The following is a 27761-nucleotide window of genomic DNA, read 5'->3' as shown; positions in this document are numbered from 1 at the left end:
AACATTTTATCATTTGGAGTCTCAGCTGCAAGATATATTATGGTTGGTAAAAAAAGGAATCTCATCTTAAAAAATACAGCTCTAGCTTGTTCAGTTCAGCTATTGATTTTCTGGGTCTGATTGAACATATCATCAATCCAAGCACCACATAACTTAAAAGAAATGCCCTTATTAAGTAATTGTGCAAAATCTTTCCTACAGAATTAAGCATAAATAAATCTTAAAATCCAGATTACTCTGCTTTTATGTTATGCAACAAAATGTAGTAAGGAAAGAGGCTTTATGATAAATAGTAACTGCATTAGCACATTGCATAGTATCATTATACAATGCACTCAATTGTTGCAACAAAAGCTGCAGTTAATGAAGTAGACCATAGAAAGACCTTCCTCCAATGGCACATATTGCCCTTGCACAATCCATCCATCAGATCTGATTCTACAAAGCAGCTCTCAGTCATATGCATAGAGACCAACATTGTCACCCAGCACTAGTGTCCTACAACATTTACTCATGAGCTACAGTTAAAGCAAACGTAACAAAGGAGGTTTTATTAAAATACACTAAGATAAAAAAGGAGCTATGCAAATTGATCAGAAATTGATATTTATGCAGGTATCAACGGAAAATGCAAAATTGTAAACACTGATAGCCAGTGAATGAATGTGTGATGCTGCAGTGCAGTTTCACTGCAAGTTTCACTCTGTGTAAACAGTAGGACACTAACTGTGCGTCACAGACATGTGTATGAACAATAAACACGGATGTCAGCAGTTGAGAGAGGATGTGTAGCAGCACTCAAAAAAGCCAGTTGGAGGAATCAGCGAATCGCTCCACATTTGAATAGGAGCAATGCCAGTATTTGACAATGTTGGCAGGAATGGGTGAAGAGACGACGGAACATGAGGACTGAACGATCGTCAGAGAGGCACTCAGAGCCCCAGATTCATCATCATCGTCGATCTGCCAAGCAACTAGCTTTTCAGTGACCATAAGGACTATTAACAGAAGGCTCACAGAATAGCGGCTGAACTCACAAAGGCTCTTGTGCCAACTACCGTTGACCTCTGTACACCAACAAGCCCATTTTCAGTGGTGTCAAACTTGTTTAACATGGAATCTCATTGACTGGTGTAGAATTGTCTTCAGTGATGAGTCCCACTTTGAATTCAGCCCCGATGGCCAGCAAAGATATGTCTGGAGATGCCCTGGACAGTTGTAGGATGCCAACCTGACTGTCGCCAGCCGTACCGCCCAACAACCAGGAATGATGGTCTGGGGTGTCATTTCTTTTCATAGCAGAACTCCTTTGGTTGCTATCAGTGGCATCCAAACAGAACAGCAGTACACCAACAGTATTCTACTCGCCATTTTGTTACCTTTCATGGCATGCCATCGTGGTCTTACATTTATGAAGGTAAGCTCGCCAGCAAAGGGTGCGAGTTTCCACTGCTTGTCTGCATGCTTGCCAAATGCTACTTTAGACAGCAAGATCACTGAATACCTTCCCAGTTGAGAACATTTGGAACATTATGTGTAGGGCCATTCACCAGCTTGGGATTTTGACGATCTAATGTGCCACTTGCACAGAATTTGGCACACTAGCCCTCCGGAGGACATCCAACAACTATATCAGTCAATGCCAAGCCAAGTAACTGCTTGCATAAGGGCCAGAGGGAAACCAACGTGTTACTGACTTGCTTAATTTGTGAAACGCTTTCTCTTCAGTAAATTATCCATTTTTTCTGAAATTGTAATAATGTGTTTGTCTGTACATGTACGTCACGTCACGTCTTGCACTTTCCTTCCATTCAGACAATTCATTCATGATGTGTCTTTTTTGTGTTAGGACGTATTTGTATTTTGATACTCATTCAATGGGTATAGAGTTGAGAGTAATACCTGATGAGATATTAGTTTTACTAATAATCGTGTATTTGGTTTTACTGGTTTTGAGGACAAAATTGTAGCTGACCCTATTAATTTCTTGGATTGGTATCTGTAGCTGTGTTGTGTTTTTGGCCAGTACTAGCATACCGACTTCCTGGAAAATTAAAACTGTGCGCCGGGCCAAGACTCGAACTCGGGACACTTGCCTTTCGCAGACAAGTTCTCTGGCATCAGAGCTACCCGGTGCTAGTTCTGCAAAGTCTGCAGAAGAGCTTCTGTGAAGTTTTTAAAGGAGATGAGATACTGGCAGAATTAAAGCTGTGAGGATCAGTCATGAGTAATGCTTGGGTAGCTCAGATGGTAGAGCACTTGCCCGCAAAAGGCAAAGTTCCCGAGTTCAAGTCTCAGTCCGGCACACAGTTTTAATCTGATAGGAAGTTTCATATCAGCACACATTCTGCTGCAGAGTGAAAATTTCATTCTGGATATTGTATATTGTCAATGACATTTCCATTGATTTTATATCTATTTCTATGTTTGATGCCTCTTTACTCACTGTAATTAATCTAATTGTGTTCTCACGAAACCTACGGGGACAATATTTGAGAGATTGTATTATATTTCAAGATAAGTCATTTAAAGCTTATTCTTGAAACTTTGTAAATAGGATTTATCAGGATAGTTCATGTCTATCTTCGAGAATCTGCCAGTTCAGTGTCTTTAGCATCTCTGTGACACTCTCGTGTGGGGTAAGCAAAATCTATGGCAATTCATGCTGCCCTTTTCTCTTTATGTTTAATATTCCCTTTAGTCCTTTTTGGTACAGGTCCCACATACTTTAACAATATTCTAGGACAGGTTGCATGAGTGATACATAAGCAATCTCCTTTGTAGAATTATTGTATTTTCCTAGTATTCTACAAATCAACTGATGTCTGCCACCTGATTTGCTTACACTTGAGCCTATATGATTGTTCCATTTCATCTCTGTATAAAGTGTTACACTCAGGTTTTTGTTTGAATTGGCCAGGTATAACGTAGACACTGTAGTCATATGATACGAAGATTTTTCAGTTTATGGATTGCAGAGTTTTACATATTTGAACATTTACAGTAAATTGGCAATCTTTGTACCACTTTGAAATCTTCTCAACACCTGACAGAACTTTTATGCAGCTTCTTTCAACAGTACTTCAATATAGATAACTTTGTCATCTGCAAAAAGTCTAAGGTTAATATTAATATTGTCTGCAAGGTCATTAATATACAAAACAAACAGCAAGGGCCCCAATCACTTCCCTGGGGCACAGCCGAAGTTACTTCTAAATCTGTTAGTGACTCTCACTCCATTTTTGGAAATTAAGAAATACTGCATCTACCTGACTGCCTTGATCCATTGCTTTCAGGATGTTATGTGAGGGAAGTGCTCCGTGGGTTTCACATGATTGATGTTTTCAGAACCCATGCTGGTTGGCATGGAGGAGAACATCCTGCTCATGATACTTCATTATGTTTGAGCTCAAAATAGGTTCTAAGATTCTACAACAAATGGATGTCAAAGATATTAAATGGTAGTTTTCTGGATCACTTCTGCTGCCCTTCTAGTAGATGGGTATGATCTGTGCTTTCTTCCAACTACTGGGCACAGTTTTTTCTTCAAGGAATCTATGATAGATTATAGTTAGAAGAGGGACTATGATAGATATAGTTAGAAGAGGGGCTAATTCAGCCAGAAATTCAGTATAGCTCTGTGGTAGGGATTCCATCGGACCCTGTAGCTTTGTTTAACTTTAGTATCTTCAGCAGTTTCTCAAAACCACTGACACTAATATCTACATTACTCATCTTTTCAGTGAGAATTAAACTGGGGCAATACTCTTGGGCTTTCCTTTGTAAGCAACATTTGAAAACAGGTTTAATCATTTTTGCTTTTTCTTTGCTGTCTTCATTTACAGTCCCTGTCTCGCCCTTGGCTGAATGGACATTAACTGTGGTACCACTAACAGCCTGTAATATAACCAGAATAGCTCTGCTTTTTGTGAGACATCATTCAATAATAATCTGCTACAGTAGTCACTGAAGGCTACCCATTGCTCTCTTGATAGCCAAATGTGTTTGATTCAACATCTCCGTACCTCTAGCCGTAGCTCTGTGCTTTGTTTTACACCTGTTATACAGTAATTTTTGTTTCTTTACAAGTTCCTTTAGAGCTACTGTGTACTGTGGAGGGCTCCTCTCACTATGAATTTTTCTTTGCTAGGTACATATCTATCAAGTGCATAGTCAACTGTCCTAAACCTGAGCCATAGTTCCTAAACTATGTGCTCCTCTCCAGAGCTAAATGATTTGAGTTACTTATTGAGATACAGCGCAACTGCCCTTTTATCTAATTTGCTAAAAATATATTCTTCTTGGTTTGTTGCTCTTTGTACTTTGGTAGTCACTGTTGTTACAACTGCATCATGGTGACAGATAGCAGTGTCCATGTGGACATCCTCAAAGAGGATTACAGACAGTCTCATGTCTGTAATTGTTGTTGCTTGAAGCAGTCTTTGTTTTCTTTTGTTTTTCAGTTGCATACTTTTCTTATTAGTGTGTTGGCATATTTATTTTATTAAATATCTACGTGTTCACTGTAAGTGTTATGAATATTACAGTTCCTGTAGCCTAAATTAGAAGCTTAATGAAACAAGGAAATGTTACTGCCTTCATGTGTTTTCCTGTAGGTTATAAATTTTGAGGGGTGGCTGTTACCGCTAAATATTTCAAAATTGGGGCAATTGCGTCTGGTTCGTGTACTATCTGGGCTTGCCTCAGACCTCAGGAATGAAATTAACAGGAAGAATTATAATAGAACTGATGGCGAGGCAAGTGAAGAAAATGTTCAGTCATTATGCTAGAGTGAAGACAATTCCGATTTCATGAAGTATTCTGAAGAAATAGAGGAACATGATATGAACTCAATGCATGTAGCTTAATTTTGTGTTTTAAAAGTTTAAATTTCGGGCTGTACATAGGAAAAATGGTAAACCAAGCAACGGTGGATGTAATATCATGTTTTTCAGATGACATTGCATACCAATGTAGTTTATGTAGGCAACAGAAGAATCCTGTATTTTCCAAAATTTGAAGTACTTTCACACTTGACCACTTTGTAGGAGGTGTCTTAAAATCCCAATGATTTGACTGTAGTGTGTCAATCTGGTAATTTTCAAGGAGTGGAAAATCCAAGATGGAATGATTACCAATTTTTTTTGAAAAGGATAAATTGCTACTGAACATAGAGCGGAGATGTTGAGTCACGGATAGGCACAACAAATGAATGGTCAAACAAGTTGAGCTTTTGGCCAAAAAGGTCTTCATCTGAATTAAACAATACGCACACAAAAATGCCACTCGCACACTTGTGACCACTGTCTCTGGCTGCCGAGGCCGGACTGTCCTCAGCAGCCAGAGACAGTGGTTGTGTGTGTGTGTGTGTGTGTGTGTGGTTTTGTCTGATTTGGATGAATGCCTTTTTGACCAATACGTTAACTTGTTTGAGAGTCTTTTTTGTTATGCCTGTCTTTTTGTTATCTCCACTATAAGGTGAGTAGCAATCTGTCCTTTTCATAATATTGCCCTGTAATATTTTAAATTTTTTATTTTATTTTTTTATTGGGGTAAAATCATGTAGTAGCAAATTTTTGCTCAGTGCTAGGAGGGAGTGTCCTGGACAATATACTAAAAATCACAAGCATTGGTGTGGGGATTGGGCTTTAAAAGTCACTTTTTTATGTTTCTTCCAAATAATATAAAAAGCCACAGCTGCTAACAAACATTTTCCCAGTACAACGTTAAATTTTCTACACAAAAGGTGTTATTCACTTTTTCTGTAGGGTCAATAGTTTCCATGTTTCAGGGGAGGAAAAAATTACAAATAATTAAATATATTGTCCCAACAAAGTGAAATTATTGTTCATTTTTAAACAAAGAGGATTCATTACAAATATTAAATGTGTGTACCACTTCTCAGTGGAGCCGACCCATGTTGAGAGATAAACTGTGTTATTGGGGTGTAACAGTGTGGGAGGAGATGTATGGGGTAGAAGCACATGGGAAGGTAGAATTTTGGGTTGGGTTCATGAACTTTCCTCCTTCACAGGTCTGCAAACTGAAGGTTGAGACGGCAATTCCCCACTATATCTACCCTGCTATGTCATAAGAAGAAACTACGGCGTATTTCACAAAGTTATACAGCCCCTCCGAGCATACCTTTTAAATCATTGCTGACACAGTGTGCAGATGTGCCCGGAAGCATTTTTTTTCCTTCCTCCCCCCCCCCCCCCCCCCCCCCCCACACCTCATCAAGTGCTTTAATGCTATATGGAAATCAGATATGAGTTATTAATAATAACTCGATTATATAAATACGTGCTCAGTGAAGTAATTTTGTCTATTCGCATAAGGGAATGGGTCTGGAAATGCTCGGGAGGTATAGTCTGCCCATAAACTGAAAAGCAAGTAGTGCTCGTACTGGAGGACATCATCTTTCTCAGAAGAATCCTACAGTTACCATACAAGATGACTTAGAATCAATTTCCTCTCTAGAATTTTAGAACAATGTGCGGAGATTTACAGAGATTCTGTCCATATGCATTACTTGCATTAGTGTTATTAGTAATTCATATATGCGTTCTATGCAGTATTAGTACATTTTGTGCAAAAGTCCTCTAGCATATCTGTGCACTTTGTCACCAGTGATTCATTAGGTGTGCTGTAGAGGGTCCATATAGCTTTGTGAAATACCTATAGTTACCTCTTATGATTTAGTTTGGTGTTTAAGAGTGAGAAATCCCCTGAACTTTTATTTGCAGTCCTATGGAGGAGGAAAGTGTATGAATACACTCTAGCAATCTGCCTTACCTTTCACTTCTATCCCTCACATCTCCCCCTATCCACACTCTGGAACACAATTTATCCATTAATAGGGCTCTACTGCACTTAGATATCGCACACATGTTTAATATTTGCATTTAACCCATTTCAGTTAAAGGTAATAATATGTGATCTTTTTCCATTGTCTGTGACAAAGAAACTATTAATTGTAGAGAAAAAAATGAATAGGACATTTTTTGAAGGAAATTTAATGTAGTTTAATTTTGTACTGGGAAACACTTTTGCTAGGAGCTGTGGTTTTCAAGTTATACCAGAAAAACATAAAAAAGTGACCTTTCAATTTCCCACTCTCCCCTCCAACTATAACAACCCTTTGTGACCCATTGCCCCACCCCAACACTCACAGCCCACTGGTCAGGATTTTTAGTATGTTGTTCATGACACTTCTACCTAGTTCTATGCGAAAATTTGTGACTGCAAAATTTTGTCCCCTAATTTTCCATCACTGAGTGAACTAAAGACTGTTGTGGCCAAGTTGTCAATTTTAGAGGTTATCGGGGAAGGCTTTCATCCTCCTCCCGTTTTTATTAACCTTAAAAAAAATAAATTAAATTATTTTATATCTGAATATTGAAAATCGAGCTATAAATCAAATATATTGTAGATATATAACTTTTTAGTGGTTCTTGGACAAGTAAATTTATAAGCCCTGTGCCCATGTTGTATAATAATTTCCCATTTACCCCACAGTACATCCTCTCAGGCCTTCCTGTATAATTTGAGGATGCCTAGTATAGGGTGTCTCAAAACAAAGTTTATATTTGACGTGTCAGAATAAAATAGAGGTTGAAGTCATCAACAAAATCTTTTTTATTATTGAAATATACAGTTTAGTAATTTGCTTCTTAAAAATAATGTCATTTAAATGGAATCCAACATGCCAATGGCACTCATTTAAACAACAAACAAAATTATGCATGATGGCTCGGCATGTGGACATGGGAATGGCTGTCACTTCGCAGCAGACATTGTTTTTCAATTGCTGCAGAGAAGTAGGATTATTGACATACACTTGAGATTTGATGGATCCCCATGATAAAAAAGTCCATGGGGCTCAAATCTGGGCAGTGTAGGGGCCAATTTATGTCACTCCTCCTAGAGATCAAGTTACCATGAAAAATTTCACGGTCTCTCATATAGACACATTGGACATGTGTGGAGTGGCTCCGTCATGCTGAAACCCATGTTCTTTGGTAACAATCAGGAAAGTTGTGCAGTTCAGGCACCAAAAAGTCATTTGACATTGTCGCATAACATACCAAATGCACTGTAAAAGCACGACTGCTCTTGTCCTCGAGAAAGTACAGGCCAATTATTCCTCATCCCAACATTGCAGTCCACACAGGAACATTTGGTGAATGAAGGAGTTTTTTATGCTTCTGTTTATGATTCATTGCACTCCAGTAGTGGCAATTTTGCTTACTGACATGCTTGTTCACATGAAAATGAGCCTCGTCAGAAAACAAGATGTTCTTAAATGAAAGGCACACAATCACATCATTAACGAACTGCAGTCTTTGTCTTGCATCCTGAGGCTATAATTCTTGTACCAATTGGATTTTGTAAGGATGCAGTGATGGTCTACACACAATTAAAGAACTTGCATGCTTACGACTGGAGAGGTTAGGATCATCACGAACAGACTGAATTACGAACACCGCAGATTCGCCCATTCTTGAAGACGTTGATTGTGTGGATTTTGCTTTGGCTTGTGTTGAACAGGTCTCTTCAAACATTTTGATTCATTTGCGGATTAGGAGAACACATTATGTAAATCCACAATCACTGCAAAATTTCCTCTGTGCTACAGTTGCCGAATCACCGTTTTTGTAAAATTCTTGCTCACAGAACATGTGGTCCAAACTCTGAGAAATGCTCAATATCAGCTGAATTTGTGAAGACCAAGCAAGCGATGAACATACCCCCACTCTCCTCCAATTTGTTGCACATGTGCAGAGAGCTCTTCAAATATAAACTTTCTTTTAAGACACCCTGTATAATGAGTGCAATGCAGTCTCTTAGAGCAGCCTGCATCCTTGGAGAAGCCAAACTGGCTTTCATGTTCATTCAGCCAACATTATAGGAAATGCTTTCTTGTGTCCCCCCCCCCCCCCCCACACACACACACACACACACTCCTCCCACCCCCACTCTGCCTGAATAGTTAGGAAGAAATGGAGAGCTAAATGATGACTAACTGACAACCTCAGCTGCCAACAGGTGGTGTTGATATACCTCGATGTGGACAGCTGAAAATGTGTGCCCCAACCAGGAGATCCCGGGTTCGCGTCCCAGTCGGGGCACACATTTTCAGCTGTCCACATCAAGGTATATCAACAACACCTGTTGGCAGCTGAGGTTGTCAGTTAGTCATCATTTATTCCAGGGAAAAGCTGCACGGTCATCAACAGTAACTGTTCTTTCGAGAACAAGTTAGTGTCTTCGTATAAATGGAGAACTCTTTGTGGCAAGTTGAACTTTATGAGTCAGTTGGTGAAATGTGCACAAAATTGATAGATCGTTGCACAGCTACAAATGGCTGGTGTCCACGTCTGAGACACCGTACTCGTTTTCGACGTGTCACAATGTAACATTTTGCAATATTTCTTTACCAAATTATCATATAAACAATTACTACATGATTGTGAATGTTGCTTCTTAATGATGAAGATAGTTTCAAAGCAATAAAGTGTGTTTGTATTGACTATTGAATTGTTTTTTTTTTTTTTTTTTTTTTTTTTTTTTTTTTTTTTTTTTTTTACAATTTGTGCTGCATTTCTTGTACTAGCCAGGAACAGCTTGGCATACACAGATTAATAATCATTTGTAATTCTAAATAAGTTTTATTAACTAACTCTGTAGTGAGATGAAGAAAACAGTATCAGCCCTTTCTGAGATGTGGCCCTAATATACGGTTTTGTTTTTTGGAATGATCACTTTAGTTTTGAAATTTCTTTGCTTTTATTGTTTCTGCTTCTGCAGATAGTATGCAGTTGATCGCAACTGAATTAGCCTCAATATGTACAGTTCTAATAAAAAAAAAATTTTTCAGCCTAATGGATTCTGAAGGTCGGGAGAGAATCTCTTCAAAGAAACTGCCAAATGGTGCTAAGGACAGCAGCATCTATTTAAAAATCCTGGCAGCTGCAGGACAGTAAACTCAAGATTTTAATGTAAATTTGTGAAGTACACATATGAAAAGTCATACTGTATTTAGAACAAAGGTAGCAGACATAATGATGTAGTAAAACATATTTAAACATATGAATGTCTATATAAAATAATATTTTTGTCATCTATTATTCTTGTTACACTAATGTGTCAAGTACAAGAATATAAAATTCTTTTGTAAATTAAGACACCTGCAAGGCGTTCATATTTGTTGATACATATGATGGTTTAAGATTTTGTTTGGAAGAACATTGTTTTATAATTGGATATTGATTTATTTGAGCAAAATCAAGAAGGCTTACTGTCTGCTTGAATTATGTTTGTGATAAAATATCTTTTACATTTGAAAAGTATATTTATTTGAGTCAGTTTGAACATTGTTTGCATTCAGTGGCATATATTAATTATAAAAGGGCACATTACTTTGTGCATCATTGTTGTGACTTCATCTGCACCTATATTATGTAATACATGTTAGGTACGTGGCAGGCAGCATATTGTAACAGCACTGTTGACTGTATTCATTCATATTTTGTAGTATAGATTTTCTGAGCGACACCTGTGAGTTATGGATATAGCAGTAGTACTTTTCTTAATTTAATAATGTACAGTTTGACTCGAGTCATTTCAGAGTGAATCTGTGGGGAATTGTATTTAACATTTCAACCACATATTGAGCATTGTTAAACACACTAGTCATAGAAGCAAAGATCTTCATGGATACCATGTGCCATCACCGTTTTGGTTAACGACTAGCTATCCGTATCCAGTATTAGGACATTTTATATTAAAGAAGGAGTTGCTGCTTCCGGTTCTTAGTAACAGCCATATTCGCATTGGCTTCATAGCATATAACAGTTGTTGGGATCTACACAGTTCTGCTCCTAGGGGGTGCCAATACAGAAGAGACAATAACTCATTGTCACAAATATAAATTACCATATGCTGAAAACTCTCACAGGAACTATTTCTGGTTCATCTCACCATGTAAGATTGTTTGACTTAATTTGTGCACAACAGTAAGTTTAACATTCCTAGAGACCTAGTCCTTGAGACCTGTATCATGTAATAAACTTATAAATGTGAAGAAATCTGGCTTGGAAGAAAAAAGATTCATGTTGTGCAGCTATAATTGGCAAAAATAGATTTTTTCCCCACAGACTGTTATCTGTGACCCCTCCGTCTGCCTATCTTTGCATCTGTCATCCAGCTGTTATTGTCCCATACAGCCTTCACAAACTGCCTCTGTCTCCTTCGATATAGACCTATCTTCTCCCAGGGTGTTGAAATGCTCACCTCAGTTAGGTCATTTTCCTTCCCCACCTAATATACCAGTGACACAAGTTTCCCATGATTTTTCTCCTCATCTCGGTGTGGGAATTACTCCTTGTCACATGTACCTGCAACCAGATCTGCTTGCTTCCTATGATGTTTGCAATATGTTATCCCTCCCCTTCACGTGATATACATCTTTGTTCTCCATCTTTGACAGGTTCAAAGATTTGCTGCACCACTATTCAGTCTTCTTAGCTACCCAGGTTTCAGAACAAATAAGTGAAGGATTGTATCATAGGTTGTACTCTGAGTGGCAGACATTATCTCAGCCTATTTTGGAGCTTGCTGAAACATATATCTCCACATTATACCTTAGGTCCAGTTCATTACATGTGGTTAGCCAAGCTCAGAGGAACCCTAAATTTCTGATTTGTAACTTAAATCTACTTGTGAAAACTCATTTTTGGCCTTGATCCAGAGGACACTAAAATCTCAGTTTGTCTTTGTTTTGGCTCGGCAGCATAATGTCATTTGTTAAGGCTACTCATTTGTTTTCATTTAGTTCACTTTTGCTTGCTTTATGTTTAATATTTGCATTATAATACAACACTGGTAAAGGTGCTTCCACACCACATTTTACTTTGAACCTACCGAACACTTTTGCATGAAACACTGAACAAGCTGGTTGGGTGAAGGCAGTAGACTTGCGTTTGGAAGTAGTTCGTTTCAAACTCTGTTATGGCCATTCATATTTAGGTGTTCTGTTGTTTTCCTAAATCACTTATGGCAAATGCTTGGATGGTACATTTGGAAAAGTTTTGGTCAATATCATTCCCCATATTTGCCCAGTCAAAGATCATGCTTTGCCTCTATTAATATCACAGATAGCTGGACATTAAGCCATGGTCATCCTTCCTTACACCACATGGCACTGTATTATTAGGTCCTTAAAGATACAGTTTTTTTGAGTTGATAATCTTGTTTGGATTTGGCTCTCTTGATAAGACTTTTCCATAAGAACTAATGTAACATGACTAAAATACTCTTCTCAGTTTCAAAAGTTTTATAGTGGTATTTAATCTTTTATTTACTTATTTTATGCAGTTACTGTTGAAGTGGTATAATATCAACATTTTCAAATTGTGCAAGTGTACTTTTATATTGTATCAATAATGTATATGTTATACATCATAAACTGTATGATTTCTGATATTTACTTTGTTTGTAAAACCTGGTTTTTGGGACTTTATTGTTTTTATGACACACAAAAAGTGACTGTAGCCTAAGTGCTATGGAGTGCGGAAGGGATTTGAACCTGGAACCATTGCGTTCTCTATGCAGATTTACTGACTAGACTATAGAGGCATGACTCATTACCCACGTGGATTGCGTAGCCAGTAGAGCGTTTGTCTTAGAAGACAGTGGTTCTGGGTTTGATTGCTGTCATGGTACATGGTTTGAACGTGTTAGGAAGATTCAAAACAGCCCACATTCCGCTTCAGAATGAAAATGCATTGTGGACACATCACAATATTTGTTTCTGATAGCTCTGTTAATTTACCTGAAAGCTTTGGAGGGATCACCAGGGCCAAATTCCTTCCCTGCAGTAATAGACCAGTATTGGCTTGTGAGTCAGACATAGCTGTTAAGAGTTGGACAGACTATAGAGGAACATCGAATGCAGTTTTCGATCACGATATGCTAAACACTGTAATCTCTGTTCACTAGAATGATTAATAACAGCACACATAAGTTGCAAATACTCTGCACTGATTGTATCACTAAGGATTGCATATATACCGGGTGCGTGATGAAGTATTTAGTTTGTTGGACTAAAGTGTAAAATATTAGGAAATCTTCATGCCGGCTGAATGCATCTATTTGAGCATATGTTTAAAGTAATGCTTTTTGCCTTTGTTTTATAATTTGTTAATTATTTGGAAGCGTGCTGCATCACGCATTGATGGTGTTCAAAACCATGTAGTTACAAATTTCCAGACTACTGGGTGTGCATTTATTGAAATTGTAGATACAAGTGTGAAACTGATGTATCCACTGACCATCTTTTTTTCTTTTACCTTTTTTTTAATTTCTGATGTGTATGTGTTTCTCTACATTGACTTTAACAAGTATAGTAGTGTTGTATATATCTGCTTCATACAAGATACTGTACATTGTCTTGGTAATCTGCATATCTGTATTTCTCCCTGTGTCAGCATGAAACAATGTGCTGTGGAAGAATAGTCTATGATGAGTGTTTGAATTTATTCTTTATTAGTGCTCAAAGTGACTGTGTACCTTTGATTGCAAGTCAAAATTATCCCAGTTTATTTTGGCAGGAGTAAAATGACTAATTATTTGTAATTGCGTGTCACATGACGCGTTTGTGTCCACTGCCATACCCCAGTTCCTTGTAGATAATTGTGGGAGCATCCAAATAATTGTAATTGTGAAAAGTATTTACAGTTCAAAAGATTTATTATGTGGGACGAGCATGTCTACAGTGGAATTATATTGTGTGTGTGTGTGTGTGTGTGTGTGTGTGTGTGTGAGAGAGAGAGAGAGAGAGAGAGAGAGAGAGAGAGAGAGAGAGAGAGAGACAAAGAGAAATGTTTTAAATATATTTACTGACATACATTTGAATAAATGTAATGTTTAACTCTCTGCTATTTTATTATTGTTTAATGTAATTTTAAACTGAATAAAGTGACTATTAAATGCATTTTTTTCCTGTACAAGGAAAATGAGTCTTTCTATTTTTGTTAATCAGGCTGCTGAATAAAAGATACAACAAAATCTTTAGCTAAAGTGTGTTCGATTATGATTAGCATCAAACATGTATGCAATGTAATTTCCAGAAAAAGTCTCATATGGCTTACACTGTAATTTATTTCGAGTTACTTGTTGCACAGCTTCACATTTATACAATTAAATCCTTTCATGTACTTCACAATGTTTTACAGGCAGTGTAAAATGGCAGTTGTTTACATTCTCTGTGCAGGTTGTCATGATGTGGTATTACTGTAGGAGCTACTAAGATTTCCAACTGTATCCATTCTCAAGGTGTCTGTGACATTTTGATAGAATGATTTCTACATGCTAGACAATAGGATGAGCCATTGTTTTTCTGGAAATGTCACAAGCACCTTGTAAATTATCTGGTTAGAAACTGGAGAAGTATAGATATTTACCGTTCCTTTGAACTAACCTTTGTGACCTTCATGAATGCCATGCAGTATGTTGTTTACATGTAAAATATACAGAATTTGTGAAGAGATTTTAGAAATGTTTGCAGTAACTCTGTACAGATTGACTGCCTCAAGTAGGCAAAGGACACTACCTGAGTGATTAAGTCACGGATTAACAACAGAGGTAACTATCCAAAGTAGTATTTCAAATTAAATGAAATGATATGACTGTATGGCATTGTTGCCCGGGAGGCTCCATTCGGGGAAGTTCGGCCACCAAGTGCAAGTCTTATTTCAACAGACACTGAGCAACTTGCGTGCTGATGAGGAGGACAACACAACACCCAGTCCATGAGCAGAGAAAATCTCCAACTTGGCCGGGAATTGAACCGGTGCCCATTGCATGGTAGACAAGCACATTACCACTCAGCTAAGCAATTACAAAAAGTACAGGATAGAAGAAAAGCAATCTGAAAATCCTACTCGCCATGTAGAGGATGTTATGAGTTGCAAACCAGCACAACGAAAAACACTGCAAAAAAAAAGTTGTCAGGCAAGGTGTTTCATCAAAATAGAAAACACACACACACAAGGCCACAGTCTCCAGCACCCAGATCCTGAATGTGCCGGTGCATTATGCATGTATTAATGTGTATGTTTTCTATTTCAAAAGGACCACCTTGTCTGAAAGCTTAATATATTAGCTGTCTTTCTCGTTGTGCCAGTCTGCAACTCACCACCTCCTCTATGTCTCTGATCCCCTAATATGAAGGGCCCTTGTCAGTTTCCAACAGCCTCAAACTTAACAATATACAAGTAATTACATTGTTAATATATGATATCTTCCCAATGGGAAAAATTTATTGGAAATCACTTGGCAACAGATGAGTAATCTGGGTTCTGTTGTGGTAAAAGCATCATAGTTCTAAAAGTGACAATATTCATTCTTGGTTAATCAATTTTGTTGTTTTTGCACTTCGCATTTTGTAAAGTTAAGTTTTCACTTCATTTTTGCACACTGGTAAACATTGATATAAAACATGGTTTCATTTTTAACTGTACTTATATACACACAGACAGATACGCATAGAACCATCAATGTAATTCCTTGGTTCATTTTTCACTGTACTTTACAGATACATAGAAACATCAGTATAAACACTGATTTGTTTTTCACTTTACAGGTACATAATATATACAACAAAGATAAAATATTTTTGCTGCTCCTTTCTTCCATGTTACATAAACACGTCAATACAGAACATTACATATCATCATTACAATAATTAATCTGAAAATGATCACACAAGATCCTTGTTCACATTTTCCTTATGTGATTCACACGATTTCCAACATACTAAGGGACTTTTGCAGTGCCTTGTGTTATCACTGATCTCTATGTGGAGCTGGAATAGGTAACGAGGCTTGTTCTTCATTGTGTTCAAACATAATGGAGCTTTCATCTCACTCTTCACTATTTCCTCTCCTTGACCAAAGAGGCTGTGTACTACGAATACGTGGCATCTGGGACCCTTCACATGTGTTTACTAAAGTCGTCCTCACACACACTCTGCCACAACAATCACCACCCGTACCTTCCACATGTCCTTAAAACAATCTCTGAAACACTGCAGTAGTTGCATAAACAACATATAAGCATAATGGGAAGTATTACAACTCTTAAGTAGGATGAGAACAATTAATGATACCAAGGTATTTCTGAAAATCTGTGCTGCTCTTGGAAAGCTATTTTCTATTTCTGCTATTTTATGACCTGCTACTTTAAAATAATCTAAATGTTGTATTACATGTTCCAATGGCAGGTCTAACCATAACTTAGAAATGTTCCTCTTTTCCTGCTTTATAATACGGCACTCAATCTCCATGTTTGAAGCTGGCACTGTGTCCAGTGGTCACATTAATTCTTATTATTCATTAAGGCTATATGAACACCTTTGCTCCATACCCTCTACATTTTCCATAAAATGTTAGTTTCCCTGTATCTTTGACCAGTATGTCTGTTGGCTTGTTGTCATTACACAAAATTGTCAAATCTTCCCTGTTTGGAGCAATGAATAGCTATTGGTCCTGACTTAGTGGAGGCCAAATGTATCCTTTAGTTTCGCAAACTTCTTAATACTATGCTTGGGAATTCCCATTACGGATTGCAACCTCCTAGCTTCTCAGGTTTCGTGATTGTATGTGGACAGTAAAACAAACTTTTGCTTAGAAATTTTGAGAACAGAATTTATTTCTTTATACAACAGTTGTTCGTTACTCAGTTTTCCATAGTACTGCTTCTATTCATCAGTTAACAAATATTCTTTCTCTGGTTGTATGGACATAAATAAACTTTGATTTCCACCAACCTCAGAAGGCAGAGGTAATACTCTATACAAATTAAAACGCTCATTTTCTAATAAATAGACATTCAATACACAGCTTATATGGCCGGATGGAAATACTTCAACATCAATGATTGATACCAACTGGTATCCGCTCTGTTCCATGAGAGCAATTGGAAACTTCTTGCATTGAATATTGTCTCGAATTAAATGGAAGTATTTAAGTATTTGCAGTGCATTAGTTATGTTAGGTTCACCCACAAAATTTAAACACCTCGTTTCTTACATGTGTCATGTCTTGTTAATTGTACAATTAACTGGATCTCTATGACATGCAATTACAGCTGTACACTCTTGGTCACTTATTCCCAAGCTTTGTTAACTTCTGTTTACAAGGCTTTGTGTCATCAGTTTTTCTGTGAAGTTCTCCCAGATATATATAGCTAACAGTTTTCCACGTCACACTGTAGATTTTTACCTTGCCAGTATTATCATCATATAAACCCAGTGCTGAAGGAAACTTCTCTGTGCTAAATCTTGAAATTATCCAAGTGTGTACATTGTTGCAATACAGCATACCAGGTTCAACATTCCCGTCAGTTTCCTCATCTGAAATTCAAGAAAAAATTCTGTGTCAGTAGAACTCTTTTAACCTCTTGGCATGCACTGTTAAAAATTTGTTTCTCTTTAAATGAATGACCACATTTGGGCCCTTTGTCGTTAGTATAGTGTATGGGCCACACCACTGCATTCCTACTTGACAACTTCTGCCTCTTCTAATACTTTCCTCGTACAATAGAAATTGATTACCTCTTTTAAAATCTTTCAGATTCTGGTCTCTAGCACAGTACTCTTTGTTCTTGCCTTTACATTGTTTATTATAATTCTGTGGCACATTGGCGAATCTGCCTAATTTTCTCCTCTAATTTGCATACATTATCATTGTAATTATAAGTAACTCCTGCAGGATTCTTTGCAATGTACCTTGTATATTACATGCAATACCAAAAAATAACTCGTGTGGTGTATGACTTGTGACACCATGGGGTGTGGTATTGTGCACAAATACTGTGAATGGAAGTCAGCCGTCCCAGTTAGATTGAACACTATTGATATATTATCACAGGAATTCTATTATGGTTTGGTGTGATCTTTCTAATGCTCCATTCGATTGGGGATGATATCAGGCAGTCTGCACCCTGTCAGTTATTAACAATCTGCACCCACTCTTTTAGTGTGCCACTCAAAAAAGTGCTACCATTGTCACTGAGGATTACTTGAGAGTATCCCAGATTTTAGAATTATTCTTTCCACCAGGACATGAGCCACTGTATCTTTGTCCTGCTTTTGTATCGGTTCTGCTACAATGAACTTCATTAGAACATCCTGGACTGTTAGGATATATTTATTATTTCTGTCTGTTACTGTCACGGGACATGATGTTTCAACATCACACCTATCAAACACTGCACCTGGTGTCGGTGTTACATTCAATTGTATTTTTGTCTTATTTTATATTATATTCTTTTTTTGACAGATAATGCATTTTCTGATATAACACATTTTATGGACTATAAGACACCTTAATTTTTGAGCAGCTTTTTTTAAATAACATTTTTATTGTTAGAGTTTATGAAACCGAACTGACCTTTAAAATCCACAAAAATCATCATCTGAACTTTCTTCTTCTTCTTCTTCTTCTTCTTCTTCCTCTTCGTCATCATCATTGTCCTCTTCATATTTAAGATGGTCTTCACTGCGATTGAGAGCATCACTTGTGCCACACTTTTTGAAAGATTTAACAATAACGTCTTCTCTCACTTTACAACAAGACTGTTTTATCCACTGACACACTTGTTTGATTGTGGGTTGCTTTAAAGCTCCCTTCGATGTAAATTCGTGTTGGGTTTCATCTATTTATTCTATTCCTCTCTCATATACACTTTAAGTAGTTTATTTATCGACACATCAAGAGATTGCAATTGCGAAGTAAGTCCTCCTGGAATAATAGCAAGCTATGTATTTCCCTTTCTCAACTTCTATTTCACAGAATTTTTTCAAATGACTGTTAAACTGATCTAACACAAGAAGAGAACTCTTTTTCAATAAAGCACCGTTCCATCTCTTTCACACTGTGTTAATCCACAATTTCATACCAGCCTTGTCCGTCCAAACCTTTCCATGTATGTGAACAACAACACCTGGCAGTATTTCAGAAGTTTTTAGCATTATTTTGCACTTGTAAGTGATCATTGGATTAAGTTTAGTACCGCCAGCACAACATGAAAGGACAACAGTGCAGTGCATTTTGTCATGTCCACTTGTTTTAATAGTTACAGTTTTGGCACCTTGCATGGCAACAGTTGTGTTACTCAGCTTATCAACTGCCAGGAGAGTTTCATCCATATTCGCTATTTGGCTTAGTTCCACACTGGTTTTCTTTTGATGTTGAATAACAAAGCCGAGGAAAGAAAATATTTTCTCTTCACACTCTTTTGGCATTTTTCTGGCATATTTTGGTTTTGGTTTTGGTTTGCATGCTAAGCCCACTGTAGGACTAGCTTCCAAGTGTGTATTGAATCATTTTTGTATTAATTCCAGTACCATTTCGATGGTGCTTAACTCCACTGCAATAATCCATCTTCCAGTTTTGCCCATTTTGCATTCAGTCCTCTTATCTGCACATTTAGTCTTCCCCCTTTTTTTCAGTTCTTCTTTACCAGGCTGCCAATTGCAAATGGTTTTTTTCTGTTGATGGAGGGCCAAAATGTCACTCAGCTGCTCTGTTTCCATGTTGTTCTGCATATGCTATTACTTTCAATTTATAGCCCACATCATATGAATACCATTTAATTTTTCCACCATGATACTAGCTACTAACAAAAATATTGTACTGTTACTGATAACACAAATCACTTTCAATTATAGTTCACTGGCCATGTAGACTACAGTGATGCATCGAGTTCTGGGTTTGACTGATGGTGGGGCAGGAGGGAGATAGTTTTAGCAAGCCTAAGCCTTTGAATCCCCACAACTCATGTTCGTCATATCAGTACACTGCTGCTGTCAGTTGAATCCAATGTTGCCAGGTAGAGATAGATTTCCCGCGGCATCAAATATTTCGCCATTTTTTAAGAATGGTGGGAATTTTAAAGCAAACACTGGACATTTTTATATTAATTTCGAGTATAAGATGTTCGTGAATTCTGTAGGCAATTTCTCTAAGAAAAAAAGTGTGTCTTATAGTCTGTAAAACAAGGTATTCCTCAATATCCTCCTCCATACCTGACTATGTTTGGTATTTCCTGATTTGATCATAAGTTATCACAATCTTTTGATGCCCACGTATGGGTCTGTCATGGAATTCCCGTAAAATTTCCGCCCTTTGTTCAGCAGTTATCTCTTGCTGTTCATCTTCCTTGACTACCACCCCTTCCTTATTTCCATTTGCTCCAGTCTCAGTATAAGCTGACTGTACTTTCCTTATCCTCGATAATGCATCCGCTACACAGTTGTTCTTGCCCTTTTCATATACAGTTTCAATCAGAAAATCATTGAACATGAGGACAGATTGCTAATATTTCCGACCCACTGCACTGTTTTATGATCTGTACAAATGGTAAACTTATGATCAAACATATGTGGTCTGAAAAGTTTGACCACCCAAACTACTGTCAATAACTCTCTCTCAATGGTGCTATCATTTTGCTGTGCCTTGTTCAGTGTTCTGGAATCATATGCAATTGAAAATTATTTACCTACATCCCCTTGGCTAAGATCTGTGCCAATAGCATCCTGGCTCACATAAGTCACGATTAAAAACTTTTTTGAAAAATCTGGATGCTGCAATGCAGTGGGATTGAGTAGCTTCTCTTTTAGGCCATCTTGCTTGGTGCCCCATTCATACTCAAATCTTTTCTTCAATAATGCATGTAGTGATTTTTTGCACTTAACTGAAGTCACTTAGGTAGCACCTATAGCCCCCCAACTAACCCGAGGACACTTTTTAATGATTTTGTTGTATTGGGCTGGGGTAAAGAGTATCCATATGATGGTTTGTATGGGGGGGGGGGGGGGGAGGGAGAGGAGAAGCAAGACCTGCGAGTATGTAGTATTTTTCATAATTCTAAAGTTGAATGGCAACTTTGCACACCCATAAAAATGTTGCAGTAATGACCCTCTTATAAAACTGCGTGATACCAATTTTTAAATCACTTGACTACAATATATTTTTCCTTTCCCCGAGAGCTGTGGTGGTGGGGTGGGGGTGGGGGGGTGACATCTCCATCCTACAACCCCCTTGCCTCTCCACCCCTCCCCACACCCTTGCCTCCAGATATGGCCGCCACTGCTTTTAACGTGTTTAGATCTGGCATTAACCCATCCTCAGTTAACACATGTCCCAGATGTGAGATCTCTTTCCTTAAAAATTCATATTTATCCATGTGTAACTTAAAATTGTGTTGCCTTAGCCTTTCAAAAACCTTGCCCAAGCAAGGATTGTGTTTTTGCAGAGATGGACCAAAAATTACTACACTGTCTACATAAATAAACAAACATTTTTTCACCCTGTAAACCCATCAGAACCAAATTCATCAGTTTTTGGAATGTGGAGGGTGAAGAATGGAGTCCCATTTCATTCTTTCATACATATCATGAGCATACTGTGTACTAAAAGCTGTAAGTTCTCAGTCTTATTCATTTAATAATATCTAATAGTATCTCTTAACCAAACCTAGTGCTGAAAAAAATTTTGCCTTGCTAATCTGTCCAAAATTTCATCAGTACATAGGAGTGGGAGGACTGTGTTGATGGTAATGTCATTTAGTTTTCTGTAATTAGCCAGCACTCTCCATTCATTTTTACCAGAGGCATCTATCTTTGTGGGAAATGCAATTAACTGGAAATTCCTGGTGCTTGTTGAAGGTACTGCTATATCATCCTCCAACATCTAATTTATCTCCTGTTGTAATGCTTCCTTAAGAGCGAGAGCATATTACTCTTCCCTCTGCTTTGGGAATCCACTTTATTCCCTGGCAAATGAGAGATATCACTATACCCAGAACACATCTCTATTATGGACAGTTTTTCTATGCCATTTTAAACAATCTGACTCGATTTTTTATTCAATCGACACCTTGTCTATCTTGTGCTCAATCTGCTTTGGAATTGGATTAAATGCCGATACTTCTTCTACCTTAACATGAGGCATCTCAATAAAAACCATTTCCTCATATGTATTGAAACAAGAGCTTTTTCGTGATTCTTGAGTTTCTCCCGGCGTATTTGATAATCAAAATATCCACGGGTATGCTGCCGGTCTATAGTGTCCAACGGGCACAATATTTCGGCGATCAAACATGTCGCCATCATCAGGTGAACTGACGGACTGAGCTCCTGTGAACGTACCGGCACGGAGATCCGTACGCTATGGCTGCTCAGAGGGAACTGGGTTCGGTCGCGGCGGCGGCCGATTTAAATACCCTCCGCCCGCGGCGCGCTCCCTCCGCCGTCCGCGCCCAGCGCCACGGTCGCGCGGTGGAACAGATTGCGACGGCGTCTGAGATGACGTCGGTGTGATGGCTCTGTCCGCCGTGGTCGTCACAACTATACGTCTGCTCGATTTACTCTTGATTAACCCGATCGCTGGTTCCCAAGCCTTGCTAAGATTATAGCCACAGTCCCGGTTTATGAGGTCGTCATTGGTGCGAATTTCGATGGCCTCTCTAACAACGCTGTCCCAGTATCTCGACGTCTGTTACCAGAATCCTCGTGCGGTCATACTCCATGGCGTGATTTTCCGACAAACAATGTTCAGCGACCGCCGACTTGCTCGGATACATCAGTCGAGTGTGCCTCTGGTGTTCACGGCATCGATCCTCGACGGTACGCATCGTCTGACCAATATACGACTTGCCACATTGACATGGAATCTGGTACACGCCGGCCTTCCTCAAACCGAGGTCATCTTTGGCGCTCCCCACCAGTGCACGAGTTTTATTTGGAGGACAAAACACAGTTCCGACCCGGTGTTTCTTCAGAATGCGGGCGATTTTCCCCGAGAGTGCGCCTGTGTATGGAATAAATGCAGTGCCTACCTCCTCCCTCGTGACTTCATCCATCTCAACAGGTTGTGCTGCAGTGGTTGGGCGGAGAGCACGTTGAATCTGATGTTTTGATGTCGTTTCCTTGTTTACGAGGGTACCCTTGCGAGAGTCACTAGACTTGATTAGTCAGAAGTTTGATGAGAAGACCACCGAACTTTTTAGGCATGTCTTGACTTCCACGTATTTTCTTTTTAATGGAGAATACTATGAACAAACGGAGGGAGTCGCCATGGGTAGCCCACTCTCACCGGTGGTAGCGAATTTGTACATGGAGAACTTCGAGGAGGAAGCTCTGTCGTCATCCGTATGGAAACCTACTTGCTTTTTCCGTTACGTGGACGACACGTTCGTCATCTGGCCACATGGTATGGATAAACTCCTTGACTTCCTTACACATCTAAACTCCATACACCCCAACATCAAATTCACTATGGAGACTGAAACGGAGGGTAAATTACCTTTCCTTGACGTCTTGGTCAAGAGAAGGGCTGACGGCACCCTAGGTCATGGGGTGTATCGGAAGGCTACGCACACTGATCTGTATTTGCATGCAGACAGCTGCCACCACCCTTCACAGAGGAATGGGGTACTTAAAACTCTAGTACATAGGGCGCGCACTATCTCTGACGCAGAGAGTCTACCCCAGGAATTGGAACATCTGAGAACTGTATTTCGAAAAAATGGGTACTCAGAGTGGCAGATTCAACGTGCTCTCCGCCCAACCACTGCAGCACAACCTGTTGAGATGGATGAAGTCACGAGGGAGGAGGTAGGCACTGCATTTATTCCATACACAGGCGCACTCTCGGGGAAAATCGCCCGCATTCTGAAGAAACACCGGGTCGGAACTGTGTTTTGTCCTCCAAATAAAACTCGTGCACTGGTGGGGAGCGCCAAAGATGACCTCGGTTTGAGGAAGGCCGGCGTGTACCAGATTCCGTGTCAATGTGGCAAGTCGTATATTGGTCAGACGATGCGTACCGTCGAGGATCGATGCCGTGAACACCAGAGGCACACTCGACTGATGTATCCGAGCAAGTCGGCGGTCGCTGAACATTGTTTGTCGGAAAATCACGCCATGGAGTATGACCGCACGAGGATTCTGGTACAGACGCCGAGATACTGGGACAGCGTTGTTAGAGAGGCCATCGAAATTCGCACCAATGACGACCTCATAAACCGGGACTGTGGCTATAATCTTAGCAAGGCTTGGGAACCAGCGATCGGGTTAATCAAGAGTAAATCGAGCAGACGTATAGTTGTGACGACCACGGCGGACAGAGCCATCACACCGACGTCATCTCAGACGCCGTCGCAATCTGTTCCATCGCGCGACCGTGGCGCTGGGCGCGGACGGCGGAGGGAGCGCGCCGCGGGCGGAGGGTATTTAAATCGGCCGCCGCCGCGACCGAACCCAGTTCCCTCTGAGCAGCCATAGCGTACGGATCTCCGTGCCGGTACGTTCACAGGAGCTCAGTCCGTCAGTTCACCTGATGATGGCGACATGTTTGATCGCCGAAATATTGTGCCCGTTGGACACTATAGACCGGCAGCATACCCGTGGATATTTTGATTAAGAGCTTTTTCGTACTCTCACCAGTTTATCTGGTTGGTACACGCCTTCCTGCAACTTCTGTTTTTCAACAGTGCCTTCTCTTAGGCTAGTATCTGCAATCTTTTATCCTCTCCTGACGAGAACCTAACTTCATTCTATCCCTATGGGCCTGCCTTAGCTTCTATAACGTACGTTTCCTGTCGATGACACGTCTTATTTACTGGTATTTTTTTTTTTACTTCGCTATTTCTTTGGTGTATTTTGGTTAACTGGCTTCTCTGAGTTACCCAGAACTGTATACTGTAGTCACGTCTTGCAGTTTCAAAATCTGTTTGTGGTTTTCTATGTCCCTGCCCCTGTGTACTTGCAAAATGGCTCTGAGAGTCTGAGGTCTGAGCACTGTGCGATTAACTTCTGAGGTCATCAGTCGATGTGTGTATAATCTTTTTACTTCCTTAAGGTATATACCTGACCTGGCTTCACAGGTACATTATACTGAACAAGCTAAATCTGTGCTGCATTGTCCAGAAGGAATTTTAACGGGCTTTATGTACTCTGTAGGCAATTAAATTCAATTTTAAAAACTCATTTTTACTTTCACAGTCGACTTTAGATATCTCTTCTACGTGTGAATATGAGAATACAGATCAGATAATTAACACTATTTCAAAGCATTAAGATTAAAAAATATTATTTCCTCACACATTGTCTGGCGTGTGAACAATTGATGTCTGAGGTCGTGCGTTTGCTAAGTATTTTTGCATTGCAAGTTCCCAAAACAAAATATTGGACTTCTTGCAGTAAAATTACCGTGAGGATTGACTTACAGTTCTTTTATTCTAGGACTTTATGTAATTTTCCATCAGATTGCACACAAACCTCTGCCATGTCGCAGTTACAACTACTAATATGAAAAAAAGACATAGAAATTAATAAAATGCATATTCAAGAAATCACATATACACACAAATTATGAATAGACACTTACATATTAATAATAATTGTTGCTTTGCAGTATATTAATATAAATGAGTACGTCGATGTGCCTCTTTAAATCTGCCTGTGTTCAGTGTGTAACAAAATGTCTGGAATTACGAAGCAATGACAAAATGCGTCCGTTCAGAAGCAGATTATCTCACCAATCTGAGTAGCACGAGAGGAGTCCGATACTCTCTAGCCATATGCCCTGGCCTATCACACATGAAACGCACAACTGGCCTTGCTTTCCTACAAGGACCTCTATGTCCCAGTAAAATGTAACTTTTGCCTCTGGCGGATTTTTGAGCCTCTGACTCTCGTCACACGTCAGCTGATTCTACTTCACGAATTCTTTTCTCAAGTTTACAGTCTCAAATTAACTTACTTCTGCAATCCTTAGACATATGCCCTGCACATCCACGTGAGAAACACTTAAGAGTAACCTTTCCCGTTTTGCCCTGATGACGTTTATGATGACTTTTATTAGTAAATCCTTTTTCTATGGTGGACGTAACTACCAACCCTTATGTCAAAGCTACTTTAACAACCCCAGTGAGAGTGTGTTTTCGCCCCTTGTACACACAATTGTCTGTGTTTGCTTCTCATAGATGCTTTGAATAGATACTGCTCTCCTTAATTTTCTTACTAATGACAATGACCCCACCAGTAATGATTCTGGCATTGCACTATGGATAACCTCACGAAACTGATGTTGAAGTGACTCTACTTTACTGGCCCAGCCTGTATCGATTTTTCACTCTGATTGCCTACTAAAACATTTTACAGGTGTTGAAGTCCAAAGTAGGCTTACGTGCGTAATTTTCCAAAAAAGCATTTCGTACTGTTTCCCATGTGGAAGATAATTCACGCATGAGCATTTTACTTCATGCACGACCTTGAATATAGATTTTTACTAACTTTAACAATATGGGATGGGCTGCTGCACGTCCTGGTTCAAAAGCTATGTCCACTTTGTTTATGGACTCATTTAATACAGATTTCGATCCATCAAAAGAATGAGTGTATGGGCATTGTTAGTTGCGGCTGCTCCCCTTACGGCAACTGATTTGTTAGGTGACAGTATGACTTATCCCGGTTACTGATGAGCTATGTAGAGGCGAGGAGAGGTGACTTGAGTCAAGACAGCCCCACCACTGAAAGCTACACAATGCGCTACACTAGGATGAGATGAGCAGGACGTGACCACGTGGTGTCACATTGCCTTCAGCTGTGCTGTGCCAGCCCGTTACCCACTGCCAGCTGCTCGCTTCCCGCTGCTGCTGCTGAAGCTTGCGAAGACTCTGCATGCCCTCTACTGCTGGACTTCACTGCCACCACTCAATTACGTTGTCGCCCAACCATTCCCGTGACCCCTTCTCGTGAAATCGTGTAAACAAGACTGCACTGGCCACATCTTTCCTCGTCTGGCATCAATCTATGGACCTCTGTTTCTTTATTCTGTCCTTTTGGTTGCACAACGGAAGTCACTGTCTGAGCCTGTGGAGTGAACGCTGATAGAAGCAGTGAACACTGGCAGCATTTTAAGTACAGACTTCGAGAGCAGCACTCCAAGTGAGAAAAACAGATTTTTTTAGAGTTTGCTGAGGCTGGCAATGAATGAGACAGTTGGCATCCCAATCATCTGTGAACTCTGTGTGAAAACAAAAACATGGGTTTTTAAAGGATTGTGGTGGTGCGGCACTTGACATGCTTCAGACAATCTGACGAATGGCTCTGCACCTCCAGGGCACCTCTGCCAACCACATTCTGATTCCTTTCCCTCTCCTACTTGGTAGGTAGGGATGTATCTGGACTTCACATTAACAAACTCCAATTTTGGTAGCAACAGCGTTCAGTTGAAAGGTAAACGTCACTGCCCTTCATCTTATGGTCAGTAACAACAATGCTTTCTGTCACTTGGCCCTGCCCAGAGGCTTTGCATAATTGGGGACCACTGTTGTAGCATCTTAACCAGTGTAAACACACTGACATTGTGGTTCTTAGGGGCAAGTATCAACCTTGCTGCACCTCTTAATATATGCCTTTTTGTTACTATCTTCTACTGTGACGTCTTACAACAGTGTCTAAGTGGTGGACGGAGTTACCAGTTAATTCTTCAAAGTGAAACTTCTCTTCTGGGACAGCTATCCAAAGGATCTGCAGTTCACAGGGTGCCTAGCGTTAATGTTGACCTCCGGTAACCTAAATGCTTTACTGTGTTCACCATAAGAATAAACCTTTTGTAAACATGACACTATGTATTCTTCCTAATTTTCTGGAATATCACTGAATTTCTTTCATGGTTATGATCATT

The 27761-nt window shown here is 39.4% G+C and overlaps 1 protein-coding gene across 1 annotated transcript in view; it reads left to right on the top strand.

The window, feature by feature from the left end:
* The window catches only part of LOC126106421 (YY1-associated factor 2), a 32427-nt gene extending 18374 nt beyond the window's left edge, over positions 1-14053 (top strand). The window contains exon 2 of the mRNA XM_049912697.1: positions 9881-14053. Coding sequence (XP_049768654.1) covers positions 9881-9885 — 5 coding nt within the window. The 3' untranslated portion in view covers positions 9886-14053. The remainder of the gene's footprint in view (positions 1-9880) is intronic.
* Positions 14054-27761: the final 13708 nt, after the last annotated feature.

Source organism: Schistocerca cancellata, chromosome 10 (genome assembly GCF_023864275.1).
Source record: "Schistocerca cancellata isolate TAMUIC-IGC-003103 chromosome 10, iqSchCanc2.1, whole genome shotgun sequence".
NCBI classification, from domain to species: domain Eukaryota; kingdom Metazoa; phylum Arthropoda; class Insecta; order Orthoptera; family Acrididae; genus Schistocerca; species Schistocerca cancellata.
The sequence above is the reverse complement of the archived record's forward strand: the minus strand, read 5'-3'. Positions and strand labels throughout refer to the sequence as shown.